General features: G+C 46.1%; 1 protein-coding gene across 2 annotated transcripts in view; it reads right to left on the bottom strand.

Moving 5' to 3' along the window:
• The window catches only part of TNFRSF11B (TNF receptor superfamily member 11b), a 41,067-nt gene extending 31,503 nt beyond the window's left edge, over positions 1-9,564 (bottom strand). Inside the window, exon 1 of one of the 2 annotated variants that reach the window (XM_038745966.1) lies at positions 9,410-9,564. In XM_038745966.1, the coding sequence (XP_038601894.1) occupies positions 9,410-9,445 (36 nt within the window). In that variant the 5' untranslated portion in view covers positions 9,446-9,564. Of the gene's footprint in view, positions 1-7,807; positions 7,827-9,409 lie in introns of those variants that run through there. The other variant, XM_038745967.1, reaches the window with a different exon arrangement.
• Between the last annotated feature and the right edge of the window lie 6,260 nt (positions 9,565-15,824).

The following is a 15,824-nucleotide window of genomic DNA, read 5'->3' as shown; positions in this document are numbered from 1 at the left end:
GATTAGAACCCAGAGCCTCTACTCTCAGGCCCGTGCTTTTTCCACTACGCCATACTGCTTGTCACTTCATAGATGCATGTGGAGGATGGGTGGAGGAGAAGCGCATTTCTGAACCCCCGATCAAGGTTTGGTATTTAATCCCGAAGCGACCCACTTTTCAACAGCCTGTGTGTGGATAATCCTTCTCCCCCTTCCTCTGTCTCTTCTTCTTCCTCATCCACCTCCTTTTCCTCCTCTTCCTCCTTGCCCCCCTCCCTTGTGCAGCCTGGATTTTGGACTTCAACTATCTCTGGGGCTTCTACCAGAGAATGGGCAGGAGAAGGAAAAGGCAGGAAAAGGAAAACTCAAAACCGCCCATGTCTCGCTTCCTTCCCATCCAATAGTTTGGTGGGGTTGAAATTCAAACTCCAAAAAAGCTCAGTTTCAGTCACGTGGATTTTCTTTACCTCCAGTCCTTTTCCTCTGTGAGCACAGAGATCAGACACTTGGCTGTAGTTAGGAAAGGAGTTCATCTCTTTCAAGGAATCTTGGTTTTATCCTTGTATAAAGGGCTATCCTTTGCTGAAAGCCAAAAGACTTTGCCACCAACGATCCCACAGACTCAGAGTGTTATTGTGGGCAGGGAACATGTCTACCAACTCTTTTTTTGGTGTTTTTTCATGGTATTTGTTAAACACTATGTGTCAGGCACTGTTCTAAGAGCTGGAGTAGACTCAAATTAATCAGGCCAGATACAGTGCCTGTCCCACAGCTCACAATCTTAAGTCTTGTACTCTCCCAAATGCCTCGTACAGCACTCTGCACACAGTAAGTGCTCAACAAATATGATTGACTGAAGCAAACTACCTCTATCTGATGGTTCATCTCTGCTCTTGTGATGGAAGGATGAATTGCTACTCTATAACCACTGGAAATTTGAGAACTGTCCTAAAAAGCAGTGGATGATTCCCACACGGTTCCCAAGGTATACAAAGACATCCTGCTCCTCCCTTCTGGGGAGATGATGATGATGATGATGGCATCTGTTAAGCACATACTATGTAAAAAGCACTGTTTTAAGCACTGGGGGGATACAAGGTGATCAAGTTGTCCCATGTGGGGCTCGCAGTCTTAATCCCCATTTTACAGATGAGGTAACTGAGCCTCAGAGAATCAATCAATCAATCGTATTTATTGAGCGCTTACTGTGTGCAGAGCACTGTACTAAGCGCTTGGGAAGTACAAGTTGGCAACATATAGAGACAGTCCGTACCAAACAGTGGGCTCACAGTCTAGAAGGGGGAGACAGAGAACAAAACCAAACATATTAACAAAATAAAATAAATAGAATAGATATGTACAAGTAAAATAAATAAAAGAGAAGTTAAGTGACTTGTCCAAGGTCACACGGCAGACATGTGGCAGAGCCGGGATTCAAACCCATGACCTCTGACTCCAAAGCCCATGCTCTTTCCACTGAGCCATGCTGCTTCTCTGAGATGACTCCTAATTACTAGCAATCATAATTATAATCAGTCAATTGTATTTACTGAGTGCTTACTGTGTGCAGAGCACTGTACTAAGCACTTGGGAGAGTAAAATACAACCGAGTGGGTAGACTCGCTCCCTGCCCACAAGGAGTAGCAGTGTTCCCTAGTGGAAAGAGCACAGGCTTGGGAGTCAGAGGATGTGGGTTCTAATCCCAGCTCTGCCCCATGTCTGCTGCATGACCTTGGTCAAGTCACTTAACTTTTCTGTACCTCAGTTACCTCGTCTGTAAAATGGGGATCAAAACTCTGAGCTCCATGTGGGACAAGGGCTGTGTCCAACCTAATTACCTTGTATCTGCCCCAGTGCTTAGAACAGTGCTTGGCACATAGTAAGCACTTAACAAATGCTACAATTATTGTTATTATTAAGGATTTTATGGAGGAACTTATAGTCTACAGGGGGAACTGTCCCCCTTTGTAATTGCCCAAGCCCTTTTCTGCTCTGCTTTTAAGGTTGGCCGTTAAATAAAAACTATGGTTTATACCTACCCGCATGTGCAAATCCAATCACATACGTAAACATCACAAAATATAAAGATTCTTCAACAGAATAATGAAGGCATTTTTTGATTTCCAAGGAATGGTGGGAAATATTGAAAGAGGTTAATGCAGCTCCAAGACAGACACCATTTAAGCCTTTGACTCTTTGAATAGAAGCCCTGCCAACTGCAGCAGAGAGCTATGCCAGTTTTCTTTCTGGGACCTCCAGGAAAGAATTTTGGAAGATAAATCATCCAATCTGATTGATTTTTCAGGCCTTGAATAAGAAGAGTGTCTTATTGATGCTTTCTGAAAATCAAAGACACCATTTGCAGAGTAGGAAGATAATATTTCATGGCACAGGCTTTGTGGTTTTGAATTACAGAAGAAAATTTAATTTACCGAAAGCCAAAAAATTTAGTTGAATCATTTTCTGGCTTTGAGTCAAAATTCATCTTGACTTCTATTTTGCTACTTTCTATATAATTACTGCTTTGTATAGAATGCTGCCAGTAAATGAATACAGTCCAGAAGAAAATCTACAGACTATTTTCTAAATAAGGCTATGGATGTGTTTTGAGTAGTTTAAAGAATGAACCCTGACAGATAATATTTTGGAAGTAGTTTCAAACCACCCATCGAAGAAATCAGATGAGCCATAGGATTATTAAAACAAGTTTAAAGGATTTGATTACAGCAACTCTGAACTCTCCGATTATCCACTTGCACTCACTTGTCGGCTGACTGACTCCAAAGTGCTTCTTAAAAGCCTGAAATAACGCAGAAATCCACCTAATTGTTTAACACTATAGTTTTCTTAGGGTTGAGTGTATGTGTGTGGTGGGGAGATACATTCCGAGTGTTCCCTGGCAAGTTAATGTCCTGACCATGAATTTTCAAAGTCTTCATGAATGTTATACTAGACTGCACTGATCTTACCCCAGCTTTAATCTTGGCATTCCTCATATAGTCAGTAGTCATAACTCCCCAAAACAAATTGCACATCTTATAAAAATGCTTTCTCTTTTTTTTTTTTTTTAAAAGTCACACCTGACTACTTTTTGGCATAATTTACAGATGTCACTGGGGAATGAAATACAGTAGTTGTTCTAATTGTGGACATTGTTGAGAAAGACATTAATATAATGAAAAATGAAAGTAATACCTTCTTGGGTTTACATGACTGCTACCTTCATTCTGCTTTTGCAGCCCCCTTCTCCCTCCCCTGTGAAATAGGAAGAAAGCCATGCAGTTTACAAGTAGAGAAACTGAGGCACGGTCTTTCTAGTCTTGTTGCCCACCAAGCTAGGAGTTGAGCCAATGTGCTACCTATTGGTCCACATTTTTTCCTCAGGTAGAAGTCTCATGCAAGAAGAAGAATTTCTCTCACGTCACGGAAAATGTTTTCTTTCCCAAGAGCATCCCAAATTCAAGTTAAATATGGAACATGAGTGGTTTCCCCAAGATCATGCAGGACTCTGAGATACACTTTATTTTGACTGGTTCTTTGTGACATTCCAATTTTTGTGGTGTTTTGGAAAGACTGAGATCAACTGAAATTCTGACAGTTAAATCTCCATGGTGTTCTCTGAGAGTCAAAGCAGACCGTGTGTCACATTGACGAGGCACGCATATGTCACTCAATTTAGATAATTCTGTTATTCTAATCCCACTTTTCAGATCCTGATTCCACGGAGCTCCCGTAGCCACCAGCCCCACTTCCGTCACGCGGGACGTCGGCAGCCAATTTGGGAATAGACTCCAGCTTTCCCGGTTCCCAGCACAGTGCCTGCGTATCCCCTTCTTGGAGGGGAGTTTTCTGTCTACTATCCGGAGATTCTACAGCAAGGACAGCCACCTCTGGAACAGGAAGCAATATGCCATCTAGTGGGTAGGGCACAGGCCTGGGTGTCAGAAGGACCTGGGTTCTAATCCCGGTTCCGCCACCTGACTGCCGTGTGACCTTGGGCAAGCCACATAACTTCTCTACCTCAGTTACACCATCTGTAAAATGGGGATAAAGACTGTGAGACCTACATGGGACATGGACTACGTCCAATCTATCTTTTTTCTACCCAGCGCTTAGTTCAGTGCCTGGCATAAACACTTAACAAGTACCATAAAAAAACAAACAAATACAAAAGAACAACAACAGGATCAGGAACAATGAACAACTGCATTGAAGCATTCTGGGGCTAGGAGTGGGTAGAAGTCAGCTCCATATCAGACATTTTTACAAAACCAGGGACTTGGAAAGGGGTTTGTGGGGCTCGGGGGGACTGTGGAGGCTAAACGCTGTCAGGGTCTTCAATCCTTCTGGTCTTCAATCCTGCTGGAGATTGAGTGACACTGCTCGGGGGCTGGCTGCCTGGAGGCTCAGCCTTGGCTAATTCCACTGGCCCAAAGCCCACGCTTGCTGCTCCCAGAATCTGCTCTGGTCCACCTTACCCTCAGAAAGTTTAGTGCTCTCCCTGACTCGCTTCAGGAGACAGACCAATGCAACTCCTCCCAGATGAGCCAGAAGTCCCAAAGGGTGACGGTGACACCATTAAGAGAAACGGCATGGCCTAGCGGATAGAGCACAGAGCTGGGAGTCGTAAGGATCTGGCTTCCGATCCTGTCTTTGCCAGTTGTCTGCTATGTGACCTTGGGCAAGCCACTTCACTTCTCTGTGCCTCAGTTACCTCATCTGTAAAGTGGGAAATAAGACTGTGAGCCCTAAGAGGGACAGGAACTGTGTCCAACCCAATTTGCTTGCGTCCACCCCAGCGCTTAGAACAGTGCCTGGCACATGGTATGCTAACAAATACCATAATTATTATCAGTATTAGTCATTATCGCACCATGGGAACAGGCAGACATTCCACAGACTACTTCACAGACCCCAGCGAGTCAACTCTGAGGTTCCAACAAAGCAGTTACTGAAATGCTGACAACAATAATTGGGATATTTGTACTATGTGCCAAGCATGGTACTTAATCTCCATGATTGGATAAAATACCATCATGTCAGCCTCAACCCCTGTCTCCAATAGGGTCTAAGGGTTTTAATTCCCACTTTACAGATGATGAAATTGTTAATAGAGGGGGTCGGTTTCACCTTGCTCCTATCAGTTCAAACTCAAACTTAGTCAATGGGCAACTCAAGCTAACTGACTGGCCCCCATTTGTCTGTCTCAGCTATAATAATAATAATAATAATAATAATAATGGCATTTATTAAGCACTTACTATGTGCAAAGCAATGTTCTAAGCGCTGGGGAGGTTACAAGGTGATCAGGTTGTCCCACAGGGGGCTCACAGTCTTCATCCCCATTTTACAGATGGGGTAATAACTGAGGTACAGAAAAGTGAAGTGACTTGCCCGAAGTCACATAGCTGACAATTGGCAGAGCCAGGATTTGAACCCATGACCTCTGACTCCAAAGCCCGGGCTGTTTCCACTGAGCCACCCTGCTTCTCTAAGCAATGAGTTGTTGATGTCAGTAGGTTGCCTTGGGGACCTGGACTATGTATCACCCACAAAGTTGCCACAGTGGTTAACCTTACGTGTTGGGAAGCCATAGCAAAGAGACCAAAAAATGAGCAGGCAAAGAGAAAACTGACCACCCAGTTTCCTCTTTGCCCTTCCAAATGATACAAGGCATACACTTGTTCAACACTCTTCCTCTCCTCCCCCACCCCTCCCTACATACACACACATTTATTCTGAGTGTACAACTCAATTTAAGGGTAATTTCCATTCTTCTCCAGTCAACTTCACAAAGTGAAACCAACAATTTTGCCCACCAGGACCAGTCTATTCAGCACAGCATCCAAAACAATCATTTTCTGCTACTAACCCACCCGCCCCCTGGGCAAAAAAACCCCCCCAAACCAACAACAAAAAAACGAACCCAATCTGAAAGGTTGAATACTGGTTTGAAACCATTAACTAAATAGGGTGGGTGAAAAAGTGAGGTAAGCTTCACAGCTTAAAGGAAGAGTTACATGCTGATAATGTTTCTAAGGTTAACTAGCTGTATATATATGCATTTTTTTATAAACATGCTTGAAGATGTAATAACATGCTAGTACAATTACTGATCTATGGCCAGAGGACCACTTTACTCAGGGGTTGTAATTAGTGTTTCTGACATACTAGATCATTTATTTTATGTGTTCCTCCCTGTGAGCACTGAGTGTGTAATTTGTATCTAGGTGCATTATTCTCTATCAATCAATAGTTAACATGCAGAAAAGAAGCTGCTACTTGTACTAAGTCTATTTGCAAATGTTTCTATGTTGACTGTTTAATACTCCAACGAATACTGTACTGTACACTGCTACTGACTGTACAAAGGCACTGTGCTGAGGTACTGTACAAAGAGGTCTCTCTTTTCCTTACATACTGTTCAAGTAAATTGTTCTTCCTAGGAGCTTCAGTTTATCATCTGGAAACTGGGCCAATCTTCATTTTAACAGTAAATTACAGTGCTAGTCCAAAAGGATAGCACCACAGCTTCTAACTCTGGTCTCTCTTATGATGCCAAGGGTACCTCCACCGTAGGCAGGGAATGTGCCTGTTTATTGTAGTATTGAGCTCACCCAAGAGCTTAGTATAGTGCTCTGCATACAGTAAGCGCTCAAATACATTTGAATGAATGCACCTATTGTATGAGGATTTTAAAGAAACTTTTCCCAAATGCACAGCCTCCAGTGCTTGGCCTAACAGCACTAGTGAAAGTATCTTGAAAGAGTCAACAGCCCTTACTTCGAAGATGGCAGATGCTCTCACACTGTGATAAGCATAACAGACTATTGGGCAAAAAGTACACTTAGCATTGACAATAAAAAGGTATCGAACTCCTTCTCTAAGGAGCTCAATACCCCCTGACTAGACCCTCATTTCCTCTTCTCCCACTCCCTCCTGCATCACTCTTGCACTAGAATTTCCTCCCTTTATTCACCCCTCCCTCAGCCCCACGGTTAATAATAATAATGGCATTTATTAAGCACTTACTATGTGCAAAGCACTGTTCTAAGCGCTGGGGAGGTTACAGGGTGATCAGGTTGTCCCACGGGGGTCTCACAGTCTTAATCCCCATTTTACAGATGAGGTAACTGAGGCACAGAGAAGTTAAGTGACTTGCCCAAAGTCACACAGCTGACAATTGGCGGAGCTGGGATTCGAACCCCCGACCTCTGACTCCAAAGCCCGTGCTCCTTCCACTGGGCCACGCTGCTTCTCTACTTTATTTATTCATATTAATTTCTGTCTCCCCCGGCAAGACTGTAAGCTCAATATGGGCAGGGTACGAACCTCCCAACTCTATTACACTGTACTCTCCCAAGCATCTTGTACAGTGCTCTGCACACTGTGAGCGCTCAATAAATATGATTGAATGAATCAGCACTTAAAAGATACGATTGAGTCTCATGGTTGGTAGAGAGAGACCGCAGGAACCCAGGAGCCAGAAAACAGAGAGGAAAGGATGTCTTGTGGAAAAATACTTTTTGCCACCTCCCTTTGATCATCTCTCCCACCGTCCAGCTGGAAACTTTCTCCTGCAGCCTGCGACAGGGAGGGGAGGCAGGGAGGCAATAAGGGGAAGCAGGGAGGTAGGCATTCAATTCATTCAATCGTATTTATTGAGCACTTACTGTGTGCAGAGCACTGTGGCAGGGATAGAGAGGCAGGTAGGTAAGTAGGAAGGGTGCTAGGAACACAGGTAGGCAGAGAAGGAGATAGGGAGGGAGGCAAAGAGCGAAGTAGATAATGATAAAAATAATCATGATAGCATTTATTAAGCACTTACTTTGTGCAAAGCACTGTTCTAAGCGCTGGGGAGGTTAAAAGGTGATCAGTTTGTCCCACGGGGGGCTCACAGTCTTCATCCCCATTTTACAGATGAGGGAACTGAGGCCCAGAGAAGTGAAGTGACTTGCCCAAAGTCACACAGCTGGTAAGTGGCAGAGCCGGGATTTGAACCCATGACCTTGGTCTCCAAAGCCCGGGCTCTTTCCACTGAGCCACGCTGCTTCTAGGGAGAGAGGTGTGAGAAGAATGGAGGGAGGCTGGGTGGGAGGTAGAGAGGCAGGGAGGCAAAGGAAAATGGGTAGGTAAGGGAGGGAAGTGCGATGGGAGGGAGGGAAGGAAGGTAGGGAAGCAGGTAGGCAAGGAGGGAAGCAGGAAGGTAGGCAGGAAGGTATGGAGATAGGGTGAGAGGTAGGTAGGGAAGCAGGTAAGTAATAATAATGATGGCATTTGTTAAGCATTTACTATGTGCAAAGCACTGTTCTAAGCACTGGCGGGGGATACAAGGTGATCAGGTTGTCCCACGTGGGGCTCACAATATTCATCCCCATTTTACAGATGAGGTAACTGAGGTTCAGAGAATAATAATAACAATAATAATGATGATATTAAGCGCTTACTATGTGCAGAGCACTTTTCTAAGCACTGGGGAGGGATACAAGGTGATCAGCTTGTCCCACGTGGGGCTCACAGTCTTCATCCCCATTTTACAGGTGAGGTAACTGAGGCACAGAGAAGTTAAGTGACATGCCCAAGGTCACACAGCAAACACGGGGCAGAGCGGGATTCGAACCCATTACCTCCGACTCTGAAACCCGTGCTCTTTCCACTGAGCCTCGCTGCTTAAGGAAGAAGGTGGGGAGGCAAGGAAGGTGGGGAGGTATGGAGATAGGGAGGCAGGGTGAGAGGTAGGTAGGGAAGCAGGTAAGCAGGAGGGGAAGCAGGCCGGGAGGCAAGGAAGCCAGGGAGGGAAGCAGCATGGCCTAGTGACAAGAGAACGGGCTTGGGAGTCGGAGGTCATGGGTTCAAATCCCGGCTCCACCACTTGTCAGTGGTGTGACTGTGGGCAAGTCACTTCACTTCTCTGGGCCTCAGTTGTCTCATGTGTAAAATGGGGATTAAGACTGTGAGCCCCACATGGGACAAGCTGATCACCCTGTATCTACTCCAGCACTTAGAGCAGTGCCCTGCACATACTAAGCACTTAATACATACGATTAAAGAAGCAGCGTGGCTCAGTGGAAAGAGCCCGGGCTTTGGAGCCCGAGGTCTTGGGTTCAAATCCTGCCCCTGCCGCTTGTCAGCTGTGTGACTTTGGGCAAGTCACTTAACTTCTTTATGCCTCAGTTCCCTCAAATGGGGGTTAAGACTGTGAGCCCCACATGGGACAACCTGATCACCTTGTATCTACTCCGGCGCTTACAGCAGTGCCCTGCACAGAGTAAGCGCTTAATAAATGCCGTTATTATTATTATTTAAAAAAAGCAGGCAGGTAAGCAGGGAGGTGGAGAGATAGGGAGGGAGGGAAGCAGGCAGGGAGGCAGGGCATGGGCATCCCTCGTTCCCCAGCTGGCAGGGCCCCCCGACCGAGCCGACGGCTTACCAGGAGAGTGCAGCTGAGAGAGGCGTGCATTGCCATCTTCGGGGTGGGGGGCAGGAGGTCGGCCGGCCAACAGACGGAGGGAAGGAGGGACAGAGGGAGAGAGAGAGCGGTCCTGTGCCCGGGCGTCGGCGGCTGGCACGGCCCCCGGGCACCGAGGGAGCCTTGTTATATAGCGGGCCCGCCCGGGCCCACAGGAAGGCGGGGGGGTGGGGGGTGGGGGTTGCCGGCCCTGCCCAGGCCCTGCCCAGCCTCTGCCCGGGCCCCAACCTGGGGGGGGGGGGGGAGCCCTCCTCTCGGACCCCCCGCCACCCAGCCCTCCCTTAACCCTTTGGGGGCCAGCGCCGGGGAGGAGGGGGCGGAGGCACCGCCTGCGCCGGGAAACCCAATGGCTGGGCTTGTCTGGGACTGGGTGTTGGGGGGCGGGGACGGGGGAATCTCCTCTGATGGTCTCTGTCTTTCTGTTTCTGTCTGTCTCTCTTTTTCTCTGTCTCCTCTCTGTTTGTCTCAGCCTCTCTCCTTTCTCTCCTCTCTCTACTCTCTGCCTGTCTTTCTTTTTTTTTCTTTTTCTCTCTCTCCTCAGTCTCTCTCCCTCTGTTTCTGTCTCAGCCTCTCTCCTTTCTCTCCTCTCTCTCTGTTTCTGTCTGTCTCTTTCTTTCTCTGTATCTCTCCTCTGTTTCTGTCTCAGCCACCCTACTTTCTCTCCTCTCTCTGTCTCTCTCTCTTTCTGTCTTTTCTCTGTCTCTCTCCTCTGTCTCTCCCTCTGCTTCTGTCTCAGCCTCTCTCCTTTCTCTCCTCTCTCTCTTTTTCTGTCTGTTTCTCTGTCTCTCTCCTCTGTCTCTCCCTGTTTCTGTCTCAGCCTCTCTCCTTTCTCTCTTCACTCTCTGTTTGTCAGTCTTTCCCCTCTCTCTTTGTCTCTCTCCTGTCTTTCTGTCCCTCTCTTTTTCTGTCTTTTTCTCTGTCTCTCTCCTCTGTTTCTGTCTCAGCCTCTCTCCTTTCTCTCCACGCTCTCTGTTTTTGTCTGTCTGTCTCTCCCCTGTCTCTGTCTCTTTCTCCTCTGCCTGTCTCTGTCTCTTTCTCTCTCCCCTATCTCTCTCCTCTCTCTCTCTGTTTCTGTCTCTCCTCTGGTTCTCTCTCCTCTCTCTGACTGTCTCTGTCTCTCTGTTTTTGTCTCCTCTCTCCCTGTCTCTCTCTGTCTTTCTCCTCTCCATCTGTCTCTCTCTTTTTCTGTCTTTTCCTCTGTCTCTCTCCTATCTCTCCTCTGTCTCTCTATTTCTGTCTCAGCCTCCCTCCTTTCTCTCTGTTTCTGTCTCTCCTCTATCTCTGTCTCTGTCTCTCTCTCCTCTCTGTCTCTCCACCTCTCTCTCCCTCCTCTGTCTCTCTCTCCTCTCTCTGTCTCTCTCTGTGTCTTTCTCCCTCCTCTATCTCTCTTTCTCCTATCTCTGTCTCTCTCTGTCTCTTTCTCTCTCCTCTGTCTGTTTCTCTCCTCTCTCTGTCTCTCCTCTGTCTCTCCATCCGTCTCTTTCTCTGTCTCTTTCTCCCTCCTCTGTCTCTGTCTCTCCTCTCTTTCTCTCTGTCTCTGTCTCTCTCCTCTGTCTCACTCTGTCCCCGTCTCTCTCTCCTCTGTCTCTCTCCCTCTCTGTCCCATCCAATGTCTCTGTCTCATTCATTCATTGTCATATTAAGTACTTACTGTGTGCAGAGCACTGCACTAAGCGCTTTGGAGAGGACAATGCAACAATAAACAGACACGGCTCACCAAGGGCTCCCGCACAGTCTAGGCCAACTCAGGCTGCTGGGGCTATCGAAACTGTCAGGCGCAGCAAGGTCATGATCGGTGACCCCTGGCAGATGCTGCTTCTGAGCGCTTAGTGTATTCCCTAGGGAAAGAGCCAAAGCTCAGATTCCCATCCAGACCTTGGCCTGCCCTGATCAATCAATCCAATCAGTCAATCAATCAATCATATTTATGGAGCCCTTACTGTGTGCAAGGCACTGTACTTGGTGCCTTGGGAGAGTACAATACAACAGAGTTGGGAGACTCTAGACTGTAAGCTTGTGGTGGGAAGGGAATATGTCTGTTTAATTGCTGTATTGTACTCTCCCAAGCCCTTAGTAATAATTATAATGATGATGGTATTTGTTAAGCACTTACTATGTGTCCAGCACTGTTCTAAGTGCTGGGGTAGGTTTAAACTGACCAGGTCGGACACAGTACAGCGCTCTGCACACAGTAAACATTCAATTGGCGAACTGACCAAGACACGTTCCTACGTTCCCACAACGGGCTTTCAGTCTGCTCACACATATCTACTCCCTTTCAATCAGTCGATTGTCTTCATTCATTACTTACTCTGAGCAGAGCCTGGAGAAGGGGGGGAGATGTAGATTTGGGTGTCATCAGCGTAGAGATGATAGTTGAAGCCGTGGGAGCGAATGAGTTCACCAAGGGAGTGAGTGTAGAAAGAGAACAGAAGAGGACCAAGAACTGACCCTTGAGGAATCCCTACAGTAAGGGGATGGGAGGGGGAAGAGAAGCCCGCAAAGGAGACTGAGGGATACATCCATGCTCTGTGTCCTGTTTTCTTCTCAGTTTGTACTTACTCCTCTCGTTCATGCCTTCCCTCCTGCTTGGAACTCCCTTTCCTTTCACATCTGGCAGACCACCCCTCTCCCCATCTTTCTGAAATCACATCTCCTCCTGGAGGCCTTCCTTGATTAAACCATTCTTCTGTCCACCCTGTTCTCCCTCCTTCTGACATTCCACTACTTCTTCATCACCTATGCCCGGAGACTCAGCCTCTTCCCCCTCAACTTCATCAATTTATGCCTATACTTTTTTTTTACTGAGAAGCAGAATGGCTCAGTGGAAAGAGCTTGGGCTTGGGAATCAGAGGTCATGGGTTCAAATTCTAGCTCTGCCGCTTGTCAGCTGTGTGACTTTGGGCAAGTCACAACTTCTCTATGCCTCAGTTACCTCATCTGTAAAATGGGGATTAAGACTGTGAGCCCCACGTGGACAACCTGATCACCAGTGCTTAGAAAAGTGCTTTGCACACAGTAAGTGCTTAACAAATGCCATCATTATTATTATTACTTTTCTACCTGTAGCTTATTTTAGTGTGTCGCCCCACCTAGATTGTAAACTCAGTGAGAACTCTGATCAGGTCTCCTAACTCTGCTCTTCCAAGAGATTGTATCTACCCCAGGGCTTAGTAAGCCTGACATATAGTAAGCGCTTAACAAGTACCATTAAAAATTTTCTTTGAATATTGCTATGGAAAAATTGTTTCTACTGATAATGCAGTTTTCAGGAACCAATTGAGAAATAAACATAAGGACTTCCTTTAGCATTAATTCTGCCATATTTATTGAGTGCTTACTGTGTGCAGAGCACTGTACTAAGCACTGTGAGCCCCACGTGGGACAACCTGATTACTTTGTATCCCCCAAGCGCTTAGAACAGTGCTTTGCACATAGAAAGTGCTTAACAAATACCATTATTATTATTATTTGGAAAGTAAAATTTAGCAACAAAAAGAGACAATTCCTACCCAATGGTCTTATAGTCTAGCACTTAGTCCACTGTGCTAAATAGGTGTTTCTTCTCTAATCCCCATCTCCCAGATCAGGTTGGCAGGGACCAGGTCTACCAACTCAGGCTAATATAGTGTACTCTCCCAACTGCTTAGTACGCTGTACTGCACACAGTATGTGCTCAGTAAATACCATTAACTGAAATGACGCCACCCTCAGCCATGTACAAATCCTAGTTTATTTCATGAATCCACTTTTCATTTTCTGCTTATGTTGGTTAATGGTTGAATCTATGATTTTCCTTTCATTCTCATTGTCTGCATGCTTAATAATAATAAGAAGAATAAGAATAATAATAGCATTATTAAGTGATTACTATGTGCAAAGCACTGTTCTAAGCGTTGGGGATCAAGTTGTCCCACGAGGGGCTCACAGTCTTAACCCCCCATTTTACAGATGAGGTAGCTGAGGCACAGAGAAGTTAAGTGACTTGCCCAAAGTCACACAGCTGACAATTAGCAGAGCTGATATTTGAACCCATGACCTCTGACTCCAAAGCCCGGGATCTTTCCACTGAGCCACGCTCTGCTATCTGTGGCTGACACTGGATTGTAAACTCCTTAAGGTCAAGGATTGGGTCTGGGTCCTTCTGCTCTCACTATTCCACCCCAAGTACCAAAAACTGTTTCCTGCACACAGTGGGAACCTAGTATCTTGCTCTGAACTTTGTGAACAATCGTTAAATCCGAATAATGATGATGCTCACTGGGGTACGTGTTAAGAATTTAGAGAAGCAGCGTGGCCTAATGGAAAGAGCATGGGCTGGGAGTCAGAGGACTTGGGCTCTAACCCAGGCTCCACCACTTTTAACTGTGTGACCTTGGCCATGTCACTTGACTTCTGTGCCTCAAGTTCTCTTACCTGAAAAATGGGGATTAAATTTTTACTCCCTCCTATTTAGAGAGCCCCATGTTTTGCAGGGACTCTCTCTGACCTGATTAACTTGTATCTATTCCAGTGCTTAGAATACTGCTTGGCACGTAGTAAGTGCTTAACGTATACCATAATTATTATCATTAAGAAGCAGCATAGCCTAGTGGATAGAGCACAGGCCTGGGAGTTAGGAGGACCTGGGTTCTAATCCCAGCTCTGCCACATGTCTGCTGTGTGACCTTGGGAGAGGACAATGCAACAATAAACAGACACGTCTCACTGAGGGCTCCTTTTTTTTGCAGATGAGGTAACTGAGGCCCAGAGAAATGAAGTGACTTGTCCAAGGTCACACAGATTATTAGTTTTCGGCAGTGCTCATGCTCATTGGTAGTCTCGCCATCAGCAGCAGCATTTTTTAACCCAAGGGCCACCTTCATGCTAACATCTTTCCTGCCCTGGTTCTGGAGGCCTAGTGGAAGAGCACAGGCCTGAGAACAGGCAGGCCTGAGTTCTAATCCCTGCTCCATCACTTAAGCACTGTGTGACTCTGGCCAAGTCACTTAACTTCTCAGTGCCTCAGTTTCCTCACCTGTACAAAATGGGGATTAGAGAAGCAGTTGGCTCAGTGGAAAGAGCACGGGCTTTGGAGTCAGAGGTCATGGGTTCAAGTCCTGGTTCCACCAATTGTCAGCTGTGTGACTTTGGGCAAGTCACTTAACTTCTCTGCGCCTCAGTTACCTCATCTGTTAAATGGGGATTAAGACTGCGAGCCCCCTGTGGGACAACCTGATCACCTTGTAACCTCCCTAGCGCTTAGAACTGTGCTTTGCACTTAGGAAGCACTTATTAAATGCCAACATCAGTATTATTATTATTATTACCTTGGGCAAGTCACTTCACTTCTCTGAGCCTCGGTTACATCATCTCTAAAATGGGGATTAAGATTGTGAGCTGGATGTAGGACAGGAACTGTGTCCAACCCTATTTGCTTGTATCCTCCCCAGAAGTTAGAGTGCCTGGCACTTAATAAGCTTTTAACAAATAGCACAATTATTATTATTATTGTTATTTTTACTTACTATGTACCAAGCATTATACTAAGAGCTGGGGTAGATAGGAGTTAATCAGATTGGATATAGTCCTGCCTCACAGTTGTGTCCACAGTCCAAGTAGGAGAGAGAAAAGGCATTGAGTCCTATCCCCGTTTTACAGATGAGTTGAGGCCCAGAGATGGAAAGTGAATTGCCCAAGGTCACACAGCAGGCAAGTGGCAGAGCTGTAATTCGATTTTCAGATTCTGATTCCCTCCTTCTAGACTGTGAGCCCATTGTGGGCAGGGATTGTCTCTATTTGTTGCTGAATTGTACTTCCCAAGTTCTTAATAGCACTTGAGAAGCGGCGTGGCTCAGTGGAAAGAGCACAGGCTTGGGAGTCAGAGGTCATGGGTTCTGATCCTGGCTCTGCCTCATGTCTGCTGTGTGACCTTGGGCAAGTCACTTATCTTCTCTAAGCCACAGTTAACTAATCTGGAAAATGGGGATTAAGACTGTGAGCCCCGTGTGGGACAACCTGATTACCTTGTATTGCCCCCAGTGCTTAGAAAAGTGCTTGGCACATAGTAATCACTTAGCAAATACCAAAATTATTATTATTATTCTCTGGGACTCAGTTTCCTCAACTTTAAAATGGGGATTCGGTACCTGTTCTCCCTCCTATTTAGACTGGGAGCCCCAAATGGGACAGGGACTCTTTCTGACCTGATTATCATGTACCTATCCCATCACTTAGAACAGTGCTAGATACAGAGTACATGCTTGGTAAATACCATAATAATAATTATTATTATTAGGGCAAGGCCTCCAACATCTCTTTGCTCTTCCTGCCGGTTGCTGTGTCCAGACTTTCACACATACCCTCTTTTTGTGGGTGAGAGGTGGGTGAAGGGAGG

This window comes from Tachyglossus aculeatus, chromosome 4 (assembly GCF_015852505.1).
Source record: "Tachyglossus aculeatus isolate mTacAcu1 chromosome 4, mTacAcu1.pri, whole genome shotgun sequence".
NCBI classification, from domain to species: Eukaryota; Metazoa; Chordata; class Mammalia; order Monotremata; family Tachyglossidae; genus Tachyglossus; species Tachyglossus aculeatus.
The sequence above is the reverse complement of the archived record's forward strand: the minus strand, read 5'-3'. Positions and strand labels throughout refer to the sequence as shown.